The sequence below is a fragment of the Stegodyphus dumicola genome, chromosome 7 (genome assembly GCF_044657685.1).
Source record: "Stegodyphus dumicola isolate Sdum_Otavi_A_Nest chromosome 7, ASM4465768v1".
NCBI classification, from domain to species: domain Eukaryota; kingdom Metazoa; phylum Arthropoda; class Arachnida; order Araneae; family Eresidae; genus Stegodyphus; species Stegodyphus dumicola.
In genome coordinates, this window is record NC_140774.1 from 49264481 (window position 1) to 49291775 (window position 27295).

Here is a 27295-nt window from a genome sequence, read left to right on the forward strand (position 1 = left end):
AACAGTCATATTTCTAGAAACCAGTTTTTAAAACTGAAACTAAAGTTGGCAAAAAGACGATTGGCAATGGCAATACATGATATGTGTGTGTGTATTGTTTAATAACTGAAACTAGTGCATTATGAGTTTCCGGCATTCTGTTTATGGTGATGAAAATGAATCACAACCAAAAAAGTGTCGTGCATGTTCAGACTTTAAAAACTGGGCTAAGCAACAAGCAATATCTGATAATCAAAAGAATAAGACTAAAAGTGTAAATGGAGCCGGTATTCCAGAGGTATGATGCAATGGTAATGACAATTTTCAACGTGACTTTTGTTTAGAAATTCCGAAATTTTATGCAAATTTTAGTCTGTTTTTCTTGGTATTCTTTGTTGTTTAATGTTATGTTTTTATCTCTTTATTATTAAAAGACTAAAAAATTTCAATTACTTTATACATATATTTAGTTTTGCTAAGATCGCTAAATTATATTTTAGATTTGATGACAGTTAAAGTGACACTAATTACAAAAAGTGTATGTTGGAGATAAATGAATATGAAAATCATAGTATGTGAAGGGTTTTCATCCGCAAAGAACCTCTTGGCGCTTCGGTAGAGTTTAGTTTGTTACTTCATATGAAGATTGTTAAAGTTTTAGATTCCATCAATGAACCAGACATTGCAGAGAGATATCCTCAAAACACATTGTACAAATTTTTTTTTTTCAAATTTTTAATTTATTTTTTATGTAAAATTGATAATCATTGTTGCCATCTTATAAAACCAATTTTTACTGACAAAATAAACTTGGAAACTAATGAAAATGTATAAAATAACAAATAGTGTTTGTGTAGAATTTTATTATTAGGTTTTTATCTTTTATTAAAAAATTGGATACATGTGAGGTAAATGAAATTCTGCTGCAGATATACATAATTTCAATGCTAGAAATAGCTTTTATTAATTATGCTTGTAAAATACTGTATATTCTGGCATATAACACACTTTTTAATAAAAAAAAATATAAGATCAGAATTTATGGTTCACATAACATGCTGGATATAAAAATGGATGAGCGTACAAAAACTGCATGGAAAAGATGAGCTTACAAAAATTAGATTTCTACATGCTGTTTTACTAAAAGAAAAGGCATACCTTATGAACTTAAAGATTTTTATTATTGAATAACAGGAAGAGTTTGTCATATTTATCTTTCAGTATATCTTCAGCACATCATTGAATTCTGTTTTATCTTCACCATCACTATTACTCTGATCCATATTAAATAATCATCTTTGGTTCCATCTTGGGCAGGTTAGATATATGGCATTATTTAAATCACTTTTGAATTATGTTGGGATTAATTTCATTCTATGCTTTTATTATCCATTCACATACTGTTTCTAGACTGGCATAATACATTTGGTTTTAAATGTTTTTCAACCTTTTAACATTTCCTTATTCCACTCTTGTTTTAAATTTTCTGTGAATGCTTTATTCATATACATATCTAAAAGCTGAAGTAATGGCGTTAATTCATGTGGAATAACTGCCATGTCTGTATTACATTCTTTCAACTCTTTTTTTTTTTTTTTTTTTCATATTTTCAATTACATTCATCTGAACTTATCTCAAACTAAAAGAATTTCTGGATTCTTTAAGGCAATGGGATGCTTTTGCCAAACATTTTGTATCCACAGTTTTATGTCATTTTTGTCCATCTATCCTATCATGAACATGAATGAAAATACCAATTGGGAAATTACATTTTGGCATCATCTTTCTTTTAAAAATAACCATGGGCGTTAATTTTGTACCATCTGCTAAACAGGAAAGCACTGCAGCAAGGTGAGATTTTTAATGACCTGATTTTTTTTTTTTTTTTTTTTTTTTAACTACTCTGATATGCGCCCTCACGTCGCCAAATTTCTCGCCAAATATTTTTAGCGAGAAACTTCACGCTGCCGTATTACTATCTAAATTTTTTGTCTACATTTTGAACTTTTAGCCTAAAATGTCTCCAAAAACGTGGTTTTCGCACATGCAAAAACTATGTTTTGAACACACAATTTAGCTAAAAATCCGAAACAAAAACAAAAAATTTAGATAGCAAAAACGTAAAGTTTCTAACCAAAAATATTTGACAAGAATCCATGTACACAGCGACATATTTTAACTTAAAAAAACATCTACGAATTGCACAATGTAGGCAACGAACGAATCTACAAACTACGCAGACCTCGCTTTAATAAATTAACATAACAACAATAAATTTCAAAGAATACCATGTACACAGCATCCTGTTTAAACTTTAAAAAAATTCTACGAATTGCACAATTTAGGCAAGGAAGGAATCTACGATCTACGCACTCCTCGCTTTAATAAAATAACATAACAACAATAAATTTCAAATAATACCATGTACACAGCGTTCTGTTTCAACTTTAAAAAACATCTACGAATTGTACAGTCTAGACACTAAACAACAAGCTTGATTTTTACATTATGGTAACTTGGCGATTTTTTGGCGAAAATTTGGCAATCAACTCTCCTGCAGCAACCCTCTATTTTTTTTCCCCGCCGCCATTTTGTCTTCACGAAGTAAAGACATGTTTCTTTTCTTTTTATCTACTGAACACTTCTTCCAACAATCTACTAGCCGAATTACACTTATGCTAGAAATTTTATCAAACAAAACTGCTTAATCATGACAAATATTCACTGCAAAATTGGGAAAAAGTGCACAATACCATACTCCTTACGCGTTATTCAAAATAACACATACACATAAACCATGTACACACCGACTTATTTTTACTTAAAAAAACATCCCAGAATTGCACAAAAATGGCATTGCGCACACTCTTCACTATATCCATGTACACTGCTTTTTTCTCATAAATTAGAAAAATTTCACGAAAATACATGACAATTTTCTCAATCTTTAAACCCGGTAAAAAGAACATATATGAAATTACCTGATCGCGAAAAGGTATTTACCCTTTCCAAATATGAACATTTCCACATATAAAATAAATAAAATATCCAAAAACTTTTACCTCTAAATCATCTACAGTCAAAAGTCGTTAATCCGGACTCGTCAGGACTTCAGCGATTCCGGATTATCGATTTTTCAGGTTTATAGATCATCAGTTTAAATCTGGTAAGATGACATGCAGAAATTACAAAATTAAAAATATGAAACCGTAGTTTATGAAATAAAGAACAATTATGATCTAAAGGGTATCAAAATTTACAAAAACGAAAAGCTTAATATTTATTTGTTTACTTTATTAAACATTTCTTTCAATGTAAGTTGTTTAAGATGCTTCCTTTCATGTGATAATACTTTCTCTTTAATTCTATTAAACAGACATAATTTCTTGTTTAGTTACAAAGTTCCGCTGTTCAAGTCCTATAATTGCTTTAAATCATATCAAAGACGGAGTACATCGACATGAAATACTACATTTAGTAAGGAATCATAAGCCAAATAAAATAAAAACATCTGCCGTGAAGGTAAGGATAGTGCTGACAGATCAACTTCCAATTCATTACGTGTCACGGCGTTTCCCCCGCCGCAGAGCAGCGTGAAATTGATAAACAGATTTCGGATTTTGAAACATACTTTCGCTTTGTAAATCCTTTACATATTAGTAAATATATATCAGAAATTCTATTTGACATAATCGAAAGTTCAAGCTTACTTTTATAAAATTGTTCTAACAATCTGCAAAAAATAATAAGCTGGATCCAATTCGAAGATTAAGGAACAACGCAATCTGCAACATTAACTGATTTAGATAATTTTAGCTTACCTTTTACCGTCCGTTATACATTAAACGCGCATGCGCACACATATATTTGCAGCCGTAAAGGTCTTACGCGCACGGGTAAACGCCTCTGCGCGTGCGTCAAAGCGACGCATGCGCAGAAAGTTTGTAGCTTTGAGGTCCGGATTATGGGTATCCGAATTAACGACTTTTGACTGTATTACATTATACACGTCACCAACGAATTCATACCGCAAGCATTACAAATACTTAGTATCAAATATTTAAATTATTTCCATGCACGTTTACTTCAACTTAAACGTATACCAAATTCCTACAAACATAAAATTCACAAAAAAACTATCATTTAATTAAAATATCACTAAACCATGTACACGTCGACTTATTTTTACTTAAAAAAACATCCCAGAATTGCACAAAAATGGCATTACGCACACTCTTCACTATATCCATGTACACTGCTTTTTTCTCATAAATTAGAAAAATTTCACGAAAATACATGACAATTTTCTCAATCTTTAAACCCGGTAAAAAGAACATATATGAAATTACCTGATCGCGAAAAAGTATTTACCCTTTCCAAATATGAACATTTCCACATATAAAATAAATAAAATATCCAAAAACTTTTACCTCTAAATCATCTATTATATTATAAACGTCACCAACGAATTCATACCACAACCATTACAAATACTTAGTGTCAGATATTTAAATTATTTCCATGCACGTTTACTTCAACTAAAACGTATACCAAATTCCTACAAACATAAAATTCACAAAATAACTATCATTTCATTAAAATATAATTAAATTCAAAAACACTACTTAAAATATAAATGAGCACATACATTAAATTAATAAAAATTACCTTACAATCCTAATTACTTTAAACTAAATCATTGCTAATAAAATTTTCCCAATAATACCAAATTCCTTTCCACCTTACATTTAGAACAATGCATAAAAATAATATCCTCAAATAATTAAAAATACTAACTTACCTAATCTTCTTCAGAATCTTGATTACGTGTCCGATAAACTTTTCTTCTTTCTGTTTCAGGATCTTTAAAATCATACTTATATTTCACAGCAAGGTACCAGGTAAAATAAATAACTTAATAAAATATCTTTATTTCTATCTCGCACAACCTTAAACAAACATTTATTACTACCCTTTTCAATACCACTAAATACCCATTTCGAATTCACTTTAGTTACGGCCATGGGATCCAAAAATTAACCAACACTGTTTCACACAACACAGAATAAAGCCAAATACAAAATTTCCAGATTTTTTCCCGATTTCCCCCCCTTTTCCGATTAAAGAACCGTAATTCGTCCATTAATATCACATGACATATCCCATGATCTCTCATTTCCCTCCCACAAAATAATGCGTAATCGGAACTACTGCTCACATTATTACCAAAGTCCCAGGTAGTAACCTTTATCGCCTCCAAAATGTTGCCAAACTACCAGTTACCATATTGTAAAGATCAACCAACAACAAAATAAACTAAAATAAATTTCAAACAATTTAAAAAAACAACAATAATGACAGAAATTCATACTAAAGAACCAATGAACATAACATTCTACAAAATAAGAACAAGGATAAAATAAAATGCACTTACCATGAATTAATGCGTTTTCGAATAGCAGAAATATAAATTTCATACCGCCTTTAACATGCCGCCACGTAATCACTATCGTATTTACACGACAGCAAGACACACTATCCAGAAAATTTATACTATGGTTCACAAATAAATAAAATCACAAATCCCTACTTCTATCATGCACTGCCATTAAAAATAATCTCCCAGACCCTCATTCCACAGTTCCAAATACCCACTACCTCTCAACAGGATAGCTACAATCATATTTCCTTTTGCCGAACTTCAATTCAACAACTACCATTTTATCTTTCCCTCCCATCTTCTCAGACACAGAGGCGAACCAAAGAGCTCCAACGAAAAATTTTTCAATGTCAACAGGGTTGCCATAGAACACGCAATCGCGCCAAAAACCAGCGCAGAACACATATCGCCACATTTGGTGAAATTAGGGTGTATATTAGAGTTGTACCTTTTTTTATATGAACCAATTTTGTTCTTTTTACATTGTTTTATTTCCTATCATATCAAGCGTTACTGAAGTTTCATCCATATTTTCAATGTGACAGTTAATAATTTTTTTTGCCTTCATAGTTCAGTAACATACATCTGTAAACTTATCAATTTGTTGTCCAGATCTTTTGGAAGCCATAGCAAAACTTCTGTTTTTTCTTGCAGAACTAAACTATTTCATCCATAAATCGACCACACCAACTCAAAGTTGCCATAAATTTTTCACTTTCATTTGCATTCTTTTCTGCTCACTTTATAGCAAATAAACATGAGCTGTTTCTTGTTACGATTAATCCATTCTGGTGACTTTGTAGGACCCTGTTCACAACAATTTCTTCTAGAACAAGTAATTTTTTTTACTCTTTTATGCAAAGCAAATTTATTCTTTGCCATTGTAATTTTATTTTCTTCCACTCGTGTAAAGCTAAAGGAAACACTAGATCAACTGTATTTCAGCTAAAACAAATGCAATTTACTAAACTACTTCAATGTTCACTTCAAAATTACGGCTTCAAATTACTGCAGAAAGAACATCCAACTCCTAATTTCGTGTATTCATTCAAGTCAGAAATGCATTTGTACCCCAAATTATGTCCCTCTTCTCGAAACCCTAAAATAATATTCTTGTACGCACATGCATTAAATGCAACCTACCTTCTCAGCAAAATTATGTACTCCTCAAGTATCCTCCCCCCTCAAGTACATATTATTCTTCTTATCGCTTGTCTATTCAGTATACCATTGTTCGAAAGCATCAAAAAAGTCTTCAAGTGAATAACTTCAGAAGATGAGAACATCACATGTATCATTCAGGTTTCTGTGTTATACGGTGAATATCCCTAAAAATTAAAAAATATAGTTTAAAATTATAGGTGTACATTATACACCAGAATATACAGGAAATAAGACTTGTTGCAATATATTCTTAAAGAGCATGTAAGAAATAGTTCATTCATTTGACACTGTTTTTAAAACAAATGCTGTGAAGAATGACAACAGTTTTTTTTTAATTTGATTTTTTTATAAGATTTGAGTAAAATGAAAATAAAAAATTGAATAGTTGAAGAATACGATGTTGTTTATGTTGTTTTTGGCTTTAAAACCGATGTTCAAAATTTTGGATTAACTTTTCTTCAAAATTCTGGCTCAAAACACCCATTTCATAAATTCACGAATTTTTATACATAGGTACTTATATACAAGGTCAAGGTTCTTTAATATACTGAAGGTTAGGCCAGGAACGGGAAAAGCATGCCACTGGTTGCTGGTAGTGACATCACCCGAGTGACAAGATACATCGATCGACGCGTGTGTTGCATGATTTCAGTGATGGAATAAATGTAAACTAAAGCAAAATGATCATTTTATATGTAGTATGTATAATAAGATATTGGAAATACCCGGTATATACTTTCCTATTAGGTATTTTGTCAAAGCAAATGTTTATTTTATGTTCAGAATTTGTACGAATGCTAAAATAATTGTAAACATCCTTTTCTTAAAGGGAAGCATTAGAATAAGAAAAATGATATATCTATTAATGAAACTAAATATTGTAAAATGTGGTATTTTTAAATATTTTTGCGTTGTATTGCTTGCACTTAATAAATCTTGTTGAATAAAACACATGAAGGCAGAACTGCCAAAACCATGGTAATAACATAATCAAAAAGTATTTTCCCATATGTTTTCATTGCTCATGCATTTTTTTTTTAAAATACAAATGAATTTTGATATTCTGTGAAAATATATGATTGTGATTTTCAGATAAAATTACATATCTCAAGTAAAAAAATATATAAAAGGATTTGAATCACCAAATTCTTACTCAATTAATATAAAATTCTACAAATTTCTTTACAACGTCAATATGCTTTTTAAATAGACTTATCACATTCTTTTTAAGGTGAAAAGTAACTTATATTGATTAACTTCAGATGTCAGCAGAAGTACATATATTTTCAGTATTATCTAAAAGTAATCTTTCCCTAATTCTCAATTTCAATTAAGCCTGCGTACAAGTTAAATATTTTTAATAACTACTGTATTTATATCACCTTGTTTCTTAAAATACTTTTGTTATACTCGAAATAGTGTTCAGTATTTAAATATTTTTCTTTCTGTTATAATTAAAAACAAATTATATGGAATCAAAATTAAAAACATTGCAGCAGTTAACACTGAAGAGAATATCTTACTCTTTCGCTATTTGTATTCCAACACAATACACTTTTTTTTTTTTTTTTTTTTTTTTTTTTCAGGGTCAAGCATGGGGAAATTCACTTAGTTATGTTAATTAAATTACATCAGATTCAGTTAAATAACACTGATGGGAATATGTCACTCACTGATTCGATATTTGCATGGTAGTGTGGTCGAGAAACTGTTCTTTCCTCAAGGTGAAGCATATATCAGTTTACTTTGTACGCAAAGCTTAACCCAAACATTGCTTCAATATACTATAAGTTTCATTCACAAAATGAAGATTATGATAAAAAGTGATCTAAGATGAGAAAAAATTTTAATTTAAATGTAAAATATTAGTAAAATGACCTATAAATGTGCAATTACAAATACTAATGTATCCATTCGATCACAGTTATGTAGAAAACTACATAAATTCATTAAAAAAATAAGCAGATATTTTATCTGGTTGTAACGACTAACTCAAATGTGTCGCTTCAACTAAATCAGATGTGTTACTGGGTGTAAACTAAGTTGCACAGTCTATCTTATCAGCTTATAGCCTTTCCTTTTTTGGGGAAAGGGAAGCTAAATTTTCCAATGATCGTTTCCTTGTTTTGCGAGACTAACACCTGCTTGCTCTATCTGTTTTTAGCGTAAATTTGGATGAATCATTCGCGTCAAAAATATTTCTCTCCTGATTAACTTCAGTTTTCTGAAGTACAACATTTATAATGTATTGGTGAGTTATTTTCACACGATGATGATGTAAGATGTAAAGTGGGAACAACATTGGCTTTCAGCACCCTTTTAGAAGTTGAACAAAGCAATTCTGCATTTAGATACCGTATGTAGTCATCAGTTGTAAAATGAAGGACACATATTCTTGCATTTTCGATGTTGGAATTATCTCCTTTTTTGCAGCGAACAATCTGTAACTTACGAAGTTCTGCATCACTTAGAAAATGATGGTATGTGATACCCTGACTTCTAGTTTTCCTTCTAAATTCTGATATAACGATACAGCATAATTTGCAATTTCTGACCAGGTATAATACCGAATCAACAACACAAATCAAATGAAAGTGTTGATGCAACGAATGTAAACAGATGGCAAGAACTAACAACTGTCACTCACATGACGTCATGCGCATGCAGCATAAATTTTCTCCCGGCTCTATGCATCGCTCTTGGGCCACCCCTGATACAAGGTCTAGAATTGAATTACCTGTACACCAAAAATCCTAAAATGAGAAGGAAAAATAGGTGCATGAGATTTTTCAGCAAGCCACTTTAGACTGTATGTGTGCAGAGAGCTAAGATTTCGGTAAAGTTTACAGAAACTCCAGTATGCAATCCGCTGTTATGCTGAAATTCCCATATGGAAGGAATATAATCTGCAATTACACTCACAAAAATGTCCAGAGAAGCTTAACACTTTCTCAAAGGAATGCTATACACATATCTGAGCTGTCACATACGTAAATACTTTTTTCTGATACTCTTTCGGTTATCACATAAATACTTCTTGTGACATGGTATGTTGTCTTATCAATGGTTTAGATAATCAGAAAAATGCCATTACTGCTTTGCTGTTGCAACCACTTATGATTCCATCCCATTTTAAGTCAGTTTTTCTTCACTCACTCAGTTATTACTTCACATTTTAAGTCAGTTATTTCTTCACTAGTACTACTGGCTTTGAATACTTAATATTTGTAATTTTTTTTTAATTATGAATCTTTGAGGTCTACAAATGACAAAAGGAAAAATACCTATATTTTGTGTTATTGACTAATTATGAATATGATAAATTCCTGTTAAGTTAGATTCTGCATCTCTAAAGAAAGACTGTAATGATATATGAAAGTAGAAACTATAATATAGAGAATACAAAATTGGTTAAAAATAGATCAAATTTACGACAGTCAGCTAATGTATTTACTGTTTGAAAAGGACATTGAAAATTTCTCCTCAAAATTGAATAAATTCATAATCTTCAAACGATATTCATCCTTCAGACAAAAGGAGAAAAATGAAAGGTGGACTAGTTTACTCATGGCTCTACTTCCCAGTATTTTGTAAAGTATGATTTAGAAACTTTTGATTTTTTTCACGTGATTTTCAAGTTGCTATTTAAGAAATAAACCAATCTCGAAGAATAATCAGCCCTCAAATAATATGCTTGCACATAATTTTTTCATTCTAGTTTTCATCATCTAATTTTCATATATTTTTTGTATTTTGTACTGTAGTTGTATTGCATATCCAAAGGCAATTTTTTTATATATTTCCAGTAAAAATATTTTTTTTACAAGGTAAAGGAATGTCCCCTTGATCGTGAAGAATTAGGACGCTCCACTTGGGCCTTTCTACATACTATGGCTGCTTACTTTCCTAAAAAGCCTTCAGCCAGTCATCAAAGTGACATGAAGCAATTCTTAAACCTGTTTTCAAAGTTTTATCCTTGTAAAGAATGTGCGGATGATTTACAAGTAGAGTATGTATATTTTTCTTTTTTTCTATTTATCAACATTAACGAGTAGTATTTTAGCAAATGTAATGGAAATTCAACCTTCTGAGTATTAGTTTTTATTGGCATCAGTCACTGAGAATGTCAGCTTTCTATCAACTACTTCTACTATTTTCTAACAACTGAGACAATGAGATATGCAGAAAAAAATCTACTGAAAATCACAGAATAAAAATAAATATTTAAAAATGTACATAACACTTCACAAAATATGATTGTCTTGTCATTATTTAAATGAAAATCTAAAATATTGTTTATTATGTTATGTTAGGTATTATGTTATGTTAGGGTATTATGTGCATGGCATACATTTTGGCAGGTTATTTAACTGTAAACAATTTCTAGTTATAAGAATAGTTTATATATAGCAATTTATTATTGCAAAGAATTTATTTCATTATAAATTTCTAAAACAAAGGTAAAAATATATTTCAAAGTGCCCCTTGGCGATTGGCCAGCAAGTCACAATTTCAAGATGGCCACTACACAAAACCAAAATAACAAGTCAAAGAACTGCCCAAACTCAGTGTCATCAATCTATTTTCACTTTAAAAAAAAAAAATCAGAGAATTGCACAAACTCGGCATTGCGCACTCCCTTGACTTTGTCCATGTACACATCAATCTATTTTCACTTTAAAAAAAGTCAGGAGAATGATGACATCATATGATGTTAAAACAAAGTTACTCATCACCAAAATTGAACAAAATTTGTAGCCAATCGAAGCTCAGTAAATTGCATTTTAAACTCTTAATGAAATAACATAAAAAAAGGAAATATTGACTTGCCATATTTAGAAATTTATGTGGCTTCAGTCTGTGTGGCACACAAAATTCCTTAACAGCATCCAAAAACTTTCTAAAATTATCTGAACTAGAATATGCATACTGCTATCACCACAGAAATTCACAAAACTAAGAGTCACAAATATCCTCCGTAGTGCTGGACTGTCGGTGGTATTTCTAGCATGAACCTTTCTTGTGACAAACCCATTCAAAGCCATCTGAACAATCTTTATGTTCAACCATATGCATTTCTTTCTACAAACAGGACACTTATAATGACTACAATGTAAACCTTCATTTACACACCACTCAATTAATGCTTTTTTCCCTTTCGTTCCAAATCATACATAAACTTCAGATTAATCTCATCACGTACAGCTGTTTTACGGTGTATAGCACAAAATAAGCAATGTACATCCAATGCAGAAATAAGCCCTTATGAATATTTTCCCATCACTCAAATTCACCGCAATCACGCAACCAATCACATCATAACATGGTTTCCATAACATTCAACTACTCAGGTTACCATAAATGAAACAACAATTTGGCGATAAATGAAACGCCTTGTCGATAATCCAAGGGGCACCCTTAAATATAGACTAACAAAAAAAAAAAAAAAACATAAGCTGAAATAAATGAGTATATTAGACGTTAGAAATAAATTAACAGTTATCAGTTAGTACGGGAGAAAACATTTTGTCCTTCAGATATAGGTGTTATGAACTTTAATTCACGGTACCATTGTTAAATAAGAAACTTCTTGCCGTGAAAGGTTTCTACTTCCTTTTAGGGAGGAAACTAAACTCTTAAGAATTTTTGCTAATTACCAAACTTTTAGTGATCGTATAGTAAAACGGTAAAGCATTTGCGTTGTGAAAAATGCATCCCGGGACCGCACCGTGAGAGGATCGTAACATAAGAAAACATATACAAGATATATAGGAAAAACATATTAAATATATAAAGAAAACATACTGTAATAGGTTTCCAGATTAAATATCAGTTTATTCAATTTCATCACAAAAAAATAAAATCTTATCCTCATCAGAGAGTCTAAGGGGAATTCTTCAATTTGTCATTTACTTTTTTTTTTTACATTTAAATTCATATAAAAACCTTAAGGGTTGTCTTGGTAATTTAAAAAGGGAAAGGGAAACAATTGAAAGCCTGAGAATTAATTTAAGATTCGACGTTGTTTTTACATTCTAAGGAAGTTGTTGAAAACTTACTTAAAGTTCAAACACAAAAAAAAATAAAACTTATCTTGGGTGGACATCTTGAAGTGGAGGACTCGTATCCTAATAAGCGTTGACGTCGGCGGGGCTCATCTTTACGGTCACAAAATGGAAGTTTCAGAAGACATCGTCCTGTCCTGGCACTATTTGCGAAAACACATATGCAGGTAACTGGTTTTCATAATGACGAAGCTATTTTTAAGTCTGGAAAACAGAAACAGGAGCACTGCTGCCCAGCACGGCTATCCGCTTGGTCTTGAAAGTCTTAAGTCAACACGCAGGTAATTGGTTTTCATAATGACGAAGTTATTTTACCTCTGTAAAACAGAAACAGGAGCACTGCTGCCCAGCACGGCTATCCGCTTGGTCTTGAAAGTCTTAAGTCAACACGCAGGTAACTGGTTTTCATAATGACGAAGTTATTTTACCTCTGTAAAACAGAAACAGGAGCACTGCTGCCCAGCACGGCTATCCGCTTGGTCTTGAAAGTCTTAAGTCAACACGCAGGTAACTGGTTTTCATAATGACGAAGTTATTTTACCTCTGTAAAACAGAAATAGGAGCACTGCTGCCCAGCACAGCTATCCGCTTGGTCTTGAAAGTCTTAAGTCCCTCCCCCAGTTCAATTTCGCCTTTTTACCAAAATGCGGCAAGGGAGCATGTTTGCAGCTCCCGGCCAGAAACGTTTTTCTAGGCAATTACGGCTCGCCTGTTCTTGCTCATCCCAAGAGCAAGCTTCACGAGTAACGTCCAAAGTAAGTTTCACAAGCCAGTCAGTAAGTGAGTCTCGCCTCTTAACCAAAACGCAGCCGGGAAGCATATTTGCCGCTCCCCGCCGGGAAACATCTCTCTTCGTAAATTATATCTTTTCTATCGCTTTCAAGCAAGTTTCAAGAGTAACGTCCAAAAGTCCAGCAAGCCCGTAAGTGAGTGAATCCAACTCGAATTTCCTTGGTCTCCTTCACAAACGCGGGCTCCCACTATGGCTTCACTTATCGCCCCCTTAATTTTGGCAAAATTTGCGTTTTCAACCCCAGAATGTGGAAATAAGGGTGATCGCGCATGCGCGCCCTTCTTCACTTAGCCAACAACCGGACCCTCAATCGCCAAAAACCTGAATGACTTACATTGAAAGTCAAGTAGCAACCTTTGACCCTTTTGTCACGTACTTCCTCTCTTAAGGTCAACTACACAATGAAAATCCTTCTAGAACATTCTAAAGGACAAAGCGCGCGAAATCATGACTTGGCAAAAATTGCTTCCCTTTCCCTGCTTCTTTTCACAATGAATCAAAGCTTGTACAAAATTTGCAAATAAAAGAAAATAAATAATATTCTTTTAAACTAAATAATATTCCCAGAAGCATCTCTTTTTCCCCAAAATTAAAGCCTTAAAATAAATAATTCAGAATCAAATAAAAATTAAGATTTCCATAAATCAGAAAATCATTCACATAGTTTTTATAACGCTATCAGACAAATTCTGTACACAACATAGGTGATGCCACATGAATTCTGCTAAGGGCCCACTGGGGTTTATCTGAGCTAATGAACACAACTGATGTAGTCGACCCATCTTCAAAACCAGTTTTTTCCCATAGGGCAGCAAGTTGAAAAATCTGAACTGCAGGCACAGCAGAGCTAGTCAACACATGGAACTGACTCCGTTAGCTCACATAAACCCCAGTGGGAACAGCCCTTAAGAGTCAACGTGTTGATGGGCTGTGCCTCTTTGGCATATGCTCTGCCATTTACCATTGCCCGAACACATTTGATATATAGTGTATGACAACCCGTAAGTCAGTAGAATTAAATGAATGATCCCCTTTGAAGTGATCATATCCTGCAAATTTCAACTTAAATATTTGTAACTTTTCCAGCAGTCAGAAAACCTCCAAAAACCCACTGTAGAGGAAATATGTGACTTATGTTTCCTTCTGGTAAACAAACTTTGGACTGTTTTCAGCTCTTTGCACCACAAATAAATAAATTGTTGACTGGTGAGAAACGGAATGTGCGAGTTCTCAAACCACATTTCTTTTCAGATGCCTTTCTCTTTCACACATGAATGAGGATAGCAGAAGCATTTAGCCTGTGGCAGATCTTTCACTTTCATCAGGTGCATATTTGAACACAGTCTTTCTTTATTGATAATAGCTTTATCTTGAAAGACTATCAAATGCACAAACCAATAGATCTGAAAGAAATAAATTGTGCAGAAGCAAATCAACAAATGTTTTGGTCCCCAGGTATAGATGAATAGTTAAATTAATTTTAATTAATTAAAATTTCAAATGTTAATTATAGCCTTTTTTTTTTTTTTTTTTTTTTTTTGTTACACATTTTGGCACATGGTAGATGATGATATCTTGGCCATCATCTGCCATGTGGTGTATGTGTTTCTCATTTATAAACTTATCTTATAACTAGAAATTGTTTGCTATTAAAAAACCCAAAACAATATGCGGCAGGCACATAATGGAAAAGAATTTGTTTTCAAGAATCGATATTAAACTGTCAAATGAAACTAGAAGATGGGGGGAGGGAAAATGGCTATTCTAATCATCGAATATCATGTTCTTTATGAATAATTTACTGGCACTTTATAAAATTTTATGTGCTGTTACATGAAACTTCAAAATAATTTTTTTATTAAATATTTGTGTTCTGGCAAAACTTCTTTAAAATAGCTTTCAAATATTATACCTTAAAAATGGATCTGACCTGTGGTAATGATTATAACAGGAGTTCCTATTTATCTGTTCTTCTGTGCATCATGGCTGTGGTCCATGATAGATGGATCATCGAGGTTCCATTGTTGGTGATTATGTTAATGAAATACTTGTATATGATAGCACTGTTATAATTGGGATTGCTGATTGAAGTGATCTAAGTGAAGTGAAAATAAGTTTTTATTGATTTATTGATATATTTTAAATTTCTTATTGATAATATAAAAAATTATCTTAATCTATATCTTATTTAGTCTATAGAGAAGCTGTTAAATTTTTAGATGAAGGCAAATTGGCTTACAGTTTATTATTTTACATCAATTATATTTTCTTTGATTTCAGCACAGAAAAAAATAAAAATTTGATTGTGTGTTTAGTCTGAGTATGTGTAAGATAGGTTTTTTTAGTAAAATTGTATTAGTTGAGATAGAAATGAATACTTGTATAAACAAATGAAAAGTTATTTTATTGTTGTATTTTGACCAAAAGGTAAGTATATTTTGAATTACAGAAATAAAAATACTGTGCATTTTGTAGTTCTCATTACCTTGAAGGTAAATAAAGAAATAAAATTCCCTCATTTGTCTTACAATAAATAAGTATTTGGCCTACAGATAAGACAAAACTCTAATATTTCTATTTTTTGAATATCCAGAAAATAGTTCTAATTCCTATTAGTCTGGATGTTTGTTCTGAAATATATGGTTATTTCAAAGAATAACTTGACGTTTATCTGAAAGTGTTATTCAGTTATATCATAAAGGTAACAAAGCATAATCTTTTAAAATTTTTCATATGTTGTTCACGGTTTAAAAAAAAAGTTTCGAATAAATTGACTATACATCCTAATTGAAAGTTGACGGTACTATTTTATTGTTCAGGTTCATCCCATTTTTTATGCATATTTAAAAACAAGCTTAGATTTTGGTCAACCATCAAGCATATAAGCTTGTGTTAATGCTCATCATTTCTGTTTAAAAACAAAAATAAAGGTTAGTAACAGAGAAAAAAATGTTCCATGCAATGAACAGGAAAATACATTCGTATATTTTTTATGCTGCATCTGTTTTGTAGTGCTAATTTTTTGTTCTTTATGCTTGTTGGTTGCAGCATGCATATTCTACATAAATTTCAATTTTATTTATCATTGCGACTACAATTTGAAAATATCAAAAAGGCTAGAAATAATTGAACAATGATCTTTGCTAATTTTTAAAAAAAATGCAGACGTAAAATATAAAAGTAGTGTGTCAACATCATAATCCCATTTTCCCATTGCTCATATATATATATATATATGTGTGTAAAATATAAAAAATATGATGGCTTTGTTCTACGCGAACAGGCAACCTCTAATTAACTTTCCGCAATTTCAGGATCTTCCCCCTAGATCAGCACTTTCGCGAACATTCTGGCATGTTACGTACTCACTACTATAAATGAAGAGTTCGTGCCATTTTAGATTCAGATTGCTTTTCTCCGCCTACCACTGTAATACCCTTTTGCTGCCGCTCTTACCGTCTGTCTTTCTTTGTTTGAATAGTATGTCATGTATAGTTATTTTTTAAACTTTTATTTGCATTAAAGTAGAAACAATTTATATGCAGCATAGAAGTTTCACATTCATAGGTATTTATTTTTGCAAAGATGATTTATTTTTGCACTTTGTTATGTTCATTTGTGAACACTCTTACATCACAAAAAGGTGCATTTGCTAGGGTAGAAATGATGTTACCATCCAGGAAAATATTTTATACTAACTTATCATTAAAAAAAGTACATTTTTACTTGCATTCATTTTATTCTGTTCAGAGTTTTTAATGATCAGGGTTGCCACGCTACCTGGAAAACCGGAAAAAGTCAGGGAATTCGGAAATTGACCAAAAAATTCAGGGAAAAGTCAGGGAATTTAAGTATTTTAGTCAAGATCTGGAAAAGTCCGGAAATTTCATACAACGATCCCGCCAAAAAAGGCGAGTTTTGCGCCGACGTCGGAAGAGATAACTTTTTTGGCGAAATGTGTATCACGTGAGTGTCATTCGGGCAGCTGGCATAGAGCCAATTTTCGCAGCTCCAATTTGATTGTCTTTTTAGAAAGGCAAAGCAAGTTTCCTGCATCTTTTGGTTTCCAGTAACCTCAAGAATCGCATGTGCAGTGCATGAACTAAAGAAAGTACCTGTTCTCGTATAAAATAAAATGGGTTTAATCCTAGTATACAGTACCATGAAGGTTAGAATTAAAAAAATATGTATTATAAAGAAGGAAAACCTCTCTGCAACAGACATGGCTCGGTTCCATCATAGCGGGAACAGCTGTGCATGCGCGATATATCTGTCGCCAAAGCTCGAAACCGGTGTCGAAGTTTTAAGGTCACGTTATCAAGAGTTCATAAAATGAATATCATTTAAAATGTCCTTAAACTCTAAAGGAAAAGAAAATATTTTTTGGCGCAAGTAAATTAATTCATGGATTAGTTATTTGAGGGGGGGAATCTACGAAAATCCATTTTTAAAATTATTGCAAAAAATCCAAGAAAAAAACGTTCTTTTGATAAAACGTTTCTTCTTGGATTTTTTGCAATAATTTAAAAACGAATTTTTTTAGTTTTCTTTTTTTGTCAAAGAACGTTTCTTAACACGTGTTTCTCAAGTTCCTGTACACATCGCGGAGAGGGAAATTCTGGCCGTTCCATCGTCAAATCCCTTGGCAAATTTTCTCTCCCCTTTTTTCATAGACGTTCTTTGGTGAGAATAATCTCCATGTATGGTACAGTGAGATTTGGCGACATGATGATGAGCAGTAAACGGGTCATTTTGTTCTTTGCGACAATTTTCAAAATCATGCGAAGGCCGTATCGTATACTAGGATTTTACCGCAAAATCTTTTTCTTTTCTTTTCAATAAATACCTTGTCATTTTGCAGTAAAATAAAAAAAATAGTAATCAATCATCTAGGATAACCAAGAAATATAACTATATTCGCTAAAATATCGTTGATTATTCTAATTAAATTTTTAAGTAATTATCTTTATGTTATTCATATCATTTAATGTTGCTTTTTCCCTCTAAATTTATTTATCATTAGTAAATAATATTTCCAAATTTCAGGAAATTTTCTCTGGCATAATCCTGAAATTAATTCTAGCAGTATGATGACATCACGAAATTTAATGAGCATATTTTTTCCTTATGTATGCTGCGAAATAAATACAAAATACCTCAATTTAGTAAAAAAATATCATTAAATAGATTTCTTTCTTTCGTTTAGCTGCAGAATGTCTGCAAAAAATACCTTATTTTATTCCAGATTGGGCAGATTCTAATCTCAATCTTCAGTGGAGAAAACAACTCCTATTATAATTATATTTGTGTTTTCAAGTGTTAAGGTGCCTTTTAAGAATACACCTCACACAAATTAAATTTACCTAAAATCTAACCTAACTTTTAGCATTGCGTTGTGATTCATAAGAACCGGATTAGCCTCGTGTTGAACTGGGGATGATCATGAGTAATAAATAAATAAAACGTACAGTTGTTATCCAATGTATATATCTTAAATTTTATTAAGTTTTTTAAGCGGAAAAGTAAACAAAATTATCAAACAATGTGTACCAAGAATAATTAAGAATAAATGTCCTCTGGGATTTATTGAATAATTAAGTGAATTTGCTACACAGTACCGTAATTAATTTACCTCTTAGCACAGCCAACGTACATTACGCAGATAGACTGGAATTTTCTCGAAACAGACCTGGAAAACCTGGAAAAGTCAGGGAATTTCATTCTCCTGTTTGAGTGGCAACCCTGATGATATAACTATCTTAGATTGTAAAACTACTAAATTACCATGTAGAGTACCAATCAAAATCCTCTTCACTGTACTCATCTACAAGACTATGAGCTGTAGCTCTCAGCTGTAATAAGCAATGTCCCAATTATAACACGTGTATTAATTTCCATTAGTCTCATTCTAACATTTAAATTGATGTAACATTCAACTTTCAGTTATTTAATATGCTATTCATTATATAAATATATCTGCCTATAAGAACAACACTGGAAGTGGTGTTTATACTTTGATTTTGCTACAGAAATTTAGCAAAAATTAAAAATAATGTAAAAGCCAAATTTTAAATTGCCTTTTAAATCCAGCTATACATCACTAAAAATGCAAATAATTGGTCCAATAAGGTGAATGTGATTGCCAAATCATCATCTATTCAAAAAACAGGGAATCTATATTGATAAAATATGATTAATGTGTACTAGGATTAAATAAAATATTGTTACATGCGTATGGGTTTGTAACGAATGAATGCACATAGATCCGATGATAGCTTGATAAAATTTACTTTCCCAAAAGAAAAACTTTGAAGTTCTGAGACTTTTCACAAAAGTACTCATACAGCTCTTCTTGGTATGGTAGAGTACAAATAATAGTTACCACTTTAAACTATTAAGAATGTTAAATGCAAGACAGAATTTTTTAAAAAATCTTCAAATGCATAAGCTTGCAAAATGATCTTTCAGTATTCTGATATAAACTAAACTGAAAACTGATGCTGTCTTTTGTCTTACATAGTTTGCCCCATGTGCTGAGAAATTTCTAGGGCTTTCCATTTCTCGATTGGTTTGGTTTATTTGATTTCCGCAAAGCATTCAAGGGCTATCTGCCTAAAGGGTGGGCTGCTTTCACAGAGGACTTTCTAAGGGAAACTGGCTCATATATATGTTGCATATGGAGAAAACCACAAAAACGCCCATGCAACCAGCCCATTTGCAGCATTCGAACCTTGGACCGAAAACTATCAGTGTTCAGCAACTTTACAGTTCGGCTGCTGGCCATTTCTTGAAATTGCTGAAAGGCATACACAGTTACTGTTACATAAAGTCAGATACAGTTACCTAGAGATTGACCTGATTACAGTTACACAGAGATCAGCCCAAATGATCGGCAAGTTTGGCAACTTTTGACGGTTTCTCGCCAAATTTTGTGACAAAAATTAGTTGCCAAAACCATTGTCGGCTAGGTGCTATCTCGCCAGTTTGGCAAGATAATAACCATATTCTCAATATTAAATGGACTAACCTTGTAACCTTACTTTTCCAACAATGATTCGTATCTTCAGGCTTCTTCTGTTACATTATACAAGAGATACTATAATTTACATTAATAATTTCACTAAAATGACTCACATACATACAAAATTTGTAACAATATGTTTTCAATAATTTAACCTACGATATCGGGGATTTTTTAGAAGAGAGGGGGTAAATCATTGTGTATTTGCTGATAAACCAAATTTTAAACTTACGTAATAAAAAACTGGCTGAAAATTCTCGGCTTATATATAAAATATGCTGTATTTGTTCAGAAATTAAAGTCTGCAACTATAAGCATTTTGATGTTTTTTGTTGGAAAAATATCCATTTATCAAGGGAACTTGTAGGTGATTTCTTACTTTATTTTTATTTATTGTCACTATTGAAAATATTCTTTCAGTTATGCTGGTGAATGATGGAGTCACAATATAGACTAAACTATGCCGACCAGCAGCCAAGCAGTAAAGTTACTGAACATGAATAGTTTGACTTGGATTCAACTCCAGGCAAATGGGCTGGTTGTATGGGAAATTTTCATGTTTTTCCCAATGTAGCTTCCCTTAGAAAGTTTTTCACAAAGACATCCTTGCCCCTTAGGCAGCTAGCCCTCACATGCTTTGTTGTAATCAAATAAACCAAACTAGATTAAACCAGTATTATTACATTGGGTGATATTTGTTCTTTTCAACATTTTCCATTTCAACAATTTTTGCAATTTTGAATGCTTTTACAGGATATGTATATATTTCTGCATGTGAAAATTAAGCACCGTAAAAGATTTTTAGAGACCATCAATGAAAAAAAAAAAAAAAAAAAATAAGAACCTATTAAGCAAATAGTAACTGAATAAACTAAAGCAATTATCTACATCTGAACTTCACTTTCATAATTTGTAAGAATAAAATAAATCTGTAAGTAGGATACATTATTATTAAACATTATCAAATATTTAACTAATTATAAAAGAGATTCAAGAATAAAATTAACTTTACAATTTTTTCAAGTAATTAGCATTAAATTATCAAATTTCTTGAAATGTTTATATTTTATGCTTATAATAGTCCCATATATTTTAAAGAAGATTAGTGGCTTTTTATTTAAATTTTACTAACAGTTAAACTTTATATTGATTCTTTCTTTTATGCCTCATTTTGTCCTGTACTCTCTCATTATTCACACAGAGGTATATGCAAATTTTATGTGAAGTGGTATAAGTTAAATTATAAAGTAAAATATTAATCAGCATGACTCATAACAGAAGCTTGGGTGTTGCCACTGCAGGTGCTTGCTTAGAGAGAGAGAACTACCGAACAGAATAGACATGAATGCCTGATGTTGGTTAAGTATTGAAAGTTAGTTGCATTTAGGCACAGTCTAGGTGGCCCAGTTAGTCTCATAGCTTCATGTAGATTTGCTGAAGTTATAACCCATTCAATATAAAATTCCAATAAGCCACTGAAGTACCAGAAATGATATGTTATTTTGTATTATTTTAAGTCTCATTAGTTGTGAGGAATAAAGTTTTATGTTAATTTCTACATCTTTGTGTGGTATCTTGTATCCATAATTAGGATTAAGGAAAGAAAATAACTCACCTTAACATGTAGAGATAACTTCCAAGGGTGAACAGTTAGGTACAAATAATTAAATTATGTAGTTAGATACTCTTTGTCATAATAGATTTACATGATTATAATTTTTTTATATTTCTAAAAAATATACATTAAAAAAAGCACCAAGAACTTTTTACAGCATTTTTATAATAATGATTCTAAAATGGTACATATTAGTATAACTATATGTTTTAATATATAATACAAAACATTTATGTTTTGTAACAACAAAATGTTTATGTGTCTTTTTAATTTGAAATGCTTTTTAATTTGGAAATTATGCATCTTTTTAAATTTGAAAATTTTGTGAATGAGTCTTTTTAATTTGAAAATTTAGCTAATTTACATCAATTTCCACCTTTAGCACTTTTACAAAGTTATGAAATGTTTTCTTATTCACATTTGTCACTATATTTCTTTGCAGAATTTCAAAAAATCCTCCTCGAACTAGCAGTCAATATGAGCTTTCTCAGTGGATGTGTCAAATTCATAATAATGTGAACAAAAAGCTCGGGAAACCTTTATTTGATTGTACTAGTGTTGATGAAAGATGGCTTCATGGTTGGAAAGATGGATCATGTGATTGATCTTCATGTGTATATTAATTTAATAATGAATATTATGAATGAATGTTTAATAGTTTATTTTTTACTTAAAATGAGAATACGGATTCTGCTAAATAAATTCTCTTATAAAATATTCTTTCGGAGTGGCTCATGTTGATTGACAAAAACAATTTGTTCTCTTAGATTTTAATCTCAGAATTTTTTATTTTATCATTATATATATATATATATATATATATACATGTGTGTGTGTATTTTTAAATTTTGCATAGATCCACTAAAATCTAAATTTAAAATTCAGTCTTATATTTTTGAAAGCTACACAAATATGTTCAGTATTATAGACTATCATTCCATTAAACAAAGCATTGATTTTTTTAATAATTACCCTGAAAGCAGAGTATTACGTTTAATATTCAATGGAAAATATGACATTTTCTTAAAATTTTAATAATATAGTCTTCTTCCCTCTATGTGAAACCCCCTCCCTTTTTTTTTGAAGTAAAAATGGTCACAATTTACTTAAAGAACCTACAGATCTTGTCTTCTTATATAAATAAAATTTCTTCTCAATTCTGGAAATCAGTAAGCATATAATATAACCTTCGATAATTATAGGGATACAGATTACACGAAAATAAAGGCACTGTGTTTTGCTGCATTTCACATATTAGTTCTTGGTTTCAAATGGCATAAATGAACTGAATATAATAGTGTATATGACTATTTAATGAATCAGAAAAATTAAATGTATGTCATAAGTAACTGTATCATTTTGAAAACTTGCTCAAAATCTAAACTGAATTCAAATGCTGTAAATGCATTTGAATTAGCTTTAGCATTCCACTTTATTTATTTTAATAGCCAGGCTTATATAAAAGCTTTTATTTCATTACAAAAGTAATTCCTATATCATGTATTCTATATACCACCCCTCTTTTTTTTTTTTTCAATATATATATAATATACAGTACAAAGTATGAGATCCAGACTCATTGGGACTTAGGCAGTTTTGAATTTGGGATTTTTCTAGGTATTAAATCATTGGTTTAAATCTAATAAGATTACGTGTAGAAATTATAAAAGTAAAAACATGAAATAATGAAGGATTTATGACTTTAAGGGAATCAAAATTTACCAAACAAAAAAGTTACTTATTTGTTTGCTGCATTGAACATTTCTTTCAATGCAAATAGCTTAATTTGCTTCATTTTCTTGGGCTAATGCTTCCACTTTAAATATATAGATAGACATAGTTTTTTGTTCAATTACAAAGTTTCACTGTTCAAGTTTTCTAATTGCTATCAAAATTTCTTCGTTTTCAGCAACCTCTGCCACTATCTTTTGGATTTAGAACAATACTACAGAGTTTGCTAACCTTTAGCTGGTTGATGATTGGAGCATCATCATCACAATGTAATAACTTCAAAGCATTAGAGTGATAATGCTGTCAGTGCTTGTAAGCTTAAGAGAAGTGATGTCTAATCCATTAGCGAGAATATAAAAAAATTGTATATGATAGAAACAGAAGGGAAAAAAATCATATACCCAAATTATCATGTTTTATGCTAAATGCTAGTTAAAAGTGTTTAAAAGCCTTATTTTTAGTTGGAAACTATAAGTATTAAAGTTCCTATAAACTGGAAGGTATTGCAACAAAAAGACCTTAGGATTATACAAGGACTGTCAAAATATAGCTGGAAGGGAGGGGGACCAAGCCTTTTACAGCCAACAGAGCAAACTTCACTGTAAAATTTTTAAATATAATACTTTTTTTATTACTTTGTCGGAAAGTGGAAAATTTTTTATTTGTTTAAACAATTCATTATTTTATACAAAACAAGAACTGTTTAATTTCTTAACTTTTATGGATTAGTTTAAATTTTCAGAGTTGTTTACTTGATACATCCAAAGACAAGAAAGAGTATATATCATAATGTAAATTTTGAAGAAGAAAAAATAATATAGTGCAATATAAAATAATGTAATATACAGTATATTTTATTAATATTATCTAACTGTGCCAAATTTGTCAGTTAAATTTTGCTGAATTTATATACCACATTATATGAATGTCTTGTTTTACATAGCATTTGCTGTTTGCTGTTATACGAATATCCACAGATATGGGGATACTATTGTTTAGATATATGTCTATACATAAACATATGTATGAAGTCGGAACATTAACCCTTTGCGGCGTGGTGGGTCAATATCTGTCCCACCTAATTAATATTTTTTTTTCTCAGTTAGCAATTCCCATTAGAAGTTTTCTAATCTTTTAAAAGTAATCGATTTTAGTTATTAGTTTTCTCAGTAGATGTCACTACTATACCAGGGCTTAAGTTTATAAGCAAAAAATATTCAAAATAGGATCACAAGAGTGATATGCAGGTATCTCGCATTTTTCAATATTTTAAAAAGTTTGGTATACAATTTAGGATATCTATGATTGTTTTTAATGTTCAAAGGTATTTTATTTTCAAAAATCTTAATTGGATTCAATATTTTATAGTATTAATTTTGCAGTTGAAATAAGTGGGTTAAAATTTGTCCCACCACACACTTGAATTTCCGCTCAATAGATGGCAGCACTCACGATTGTTTTTTTCCTTTTCTTTTTTGCATCTACTTTTTTCGTGATTGCGCGCGCTTTTACATCCTTTGTTTGCTCTGATGTGCTAAAATGTCTAGAAAAAAATTAACAACTCAGGAAGCTTTGGATCTTTTTGCTGAATTGCCATCCGATTGCGACTCAAATGCTTCAGATGTCAGTTCTGATTCAGATGAAATTGAAATCCAGGAGAGAATAACTGAGGTTGAAGTTATTGCTGAAGAAGAAAGGGATACCTGTGAGAATGAGGCTGAATTTACAGAACCCTCAGAATCTTCTGTTCCGTGCTGGAACAAACAAGAAGTTGATATTTCACTGCCAGAATTCAAAGAAGATTCGGGACCGACAGGTGAGATTTTTGATTTGGATGATCCAACACCTGTAAATTTATTTTTAAGTATATTCACACTTAAGTTCATTGAACATATTGTTTTTCAATCAAACTTATATGCAACACAGAAAAACAGTGTATTTTCCCCTCTTGATAGTAACGAGTTTTTGCGATTTCTCGCTGTAAATTTGCTAAAGGGCGTAAAAAAGTTTCCAAGTTATCGGGACTACTGGAGAAGTACTCCACTATTACACGATGATTATATAGCAAACATAATGCCTGTCAAAAGGTTCAGTTGGATATTGGGAAATTTTCATATAAATGATAATTGTTTACAACCTAAGAGAGGGGAAGCTAATTTTGATAAGCTATACAAAATACGCCCTCTTTTAAATCATCTCTCAGAAAGGTTTATGGCAGTTTTTAATCCTAATGAAACTCAGGCAGTTGACGAATCAATGATTCGCTTCAAAGGGAGAAGCAGCCTAAAGCAGTATATGCCTAAAAAACCCATCAAACGCGGTTACAAAGTATGGATGCGATGTGATGTCACTGGATTTGCATGCCAATTTGAAATTTATACTGGCAAACTCGGTGACTCTGTGGAAAAAAATCTAGGGGAGAGAGTAGTGAAAACTTTGTGCCAGCCTCTTTATGGTAATAACCATAGAGTTTTTATGGACAACTACTTCAGTAGTTATAATTTGTTTCGCTTTTTAAAGACACAGAACATCTATGCATGTGGCACTGTAAATATGAATCGGAAGTACCTACCCAAAAATTTAAAAGAAGACAAATTTATGTCGAGAGGAGATATAGACTTTTCAGTTAGCGATGATTCAATTTATTGCATAAAATGGAAGGATAAAAGATCTGTTTCTATCCTGTCTTGCTTGGAAAAGGCAACTGAAATGAAAGAAATTAATAGAAAAGAACGAGATGGAAAAACAAAAAAAGTACTGTGCCCAGACTGCATTATTTCATATAATAAGAATATGGGATATGTCGACTTATTTGATCAACTGAAAGGATTATATGAAATAGACCGCAAAAGCAAGAAATGGTTGCACAGGATCTTTTTTTACTTTTTAGATGCGAGTATAGTAAACGCATTTATTCTATTTAAGTTTGTTCGCAAAAGTGATCATGATGTAAAAACAATGAAAGATTTTCGTCTCTCAGTTATAGAAGGTCTAATGGCACTTGCAGGCAAGAAAGAGCTGAAAAGAAAACTGAAATCCCCAGTTCAAATAAAAACTAAAAAACCGTTCGTACAATCAGAAAAGAGACTAAAAAATGTAAGTCACGCGCCAAAGAGAACTAGCAGGAGAAGATGTGCACATCGAAAGAAGAACGACGAACATTTTGGATGTGTGAACCATGTGAAGTGCCTCTATGCTTACAAAAGAATGAAACAACATGTTTTTCAAAGTTTCATGAAAAATGACTTTTTCAATTTTAATCATATATAAATGATTTTGAATCAAGTGTCAATTTTAATATTTTATTTAGTATCATATGTACGAGTATCAAATTTTAATCTTAAAATAATATCCAAGAAAATATTTTCTTTTGTTTCTAAAATTAAAAATTATTAAATATATAGTACAAAATGCATTTTAATGTATTTATTATCAATATTTTAGAAAGCATGCTTTATTTTGTTTATTCATTCCACATACGATTTGT

The 27295-nt window shown here is 31.3% G+C and overlaps 1 protein-coding gene across 1 annotated transcript; it reads left to right on the plus strand.

Annotated features, from left to right (window-relative positions):
* The first annotated feature begins 47 nt into the window (after positions 1-47).
* Alr (Evr1_Alr domain-containing protein Alr) lies at positions 48-22796 on the plus strand. The gene is made up of 3 exons (XM_035353670.2): positions 48-277; positions 10411-10592; positions 22520-22796. The coding sequence occupies exons 1-3, from the start codon at positions 122-124 to the stop codon at positions 22680-22682; spliced, it is 501 nt and encodes a 166-aa protein (XP_035209561.1). The 5' UTR covers positions 48-121; the 3' UTR covers positions 22683-22796.
* The last annotated feature ends 4499 nt before the right edge of the window (positions 22797-27295 follow it).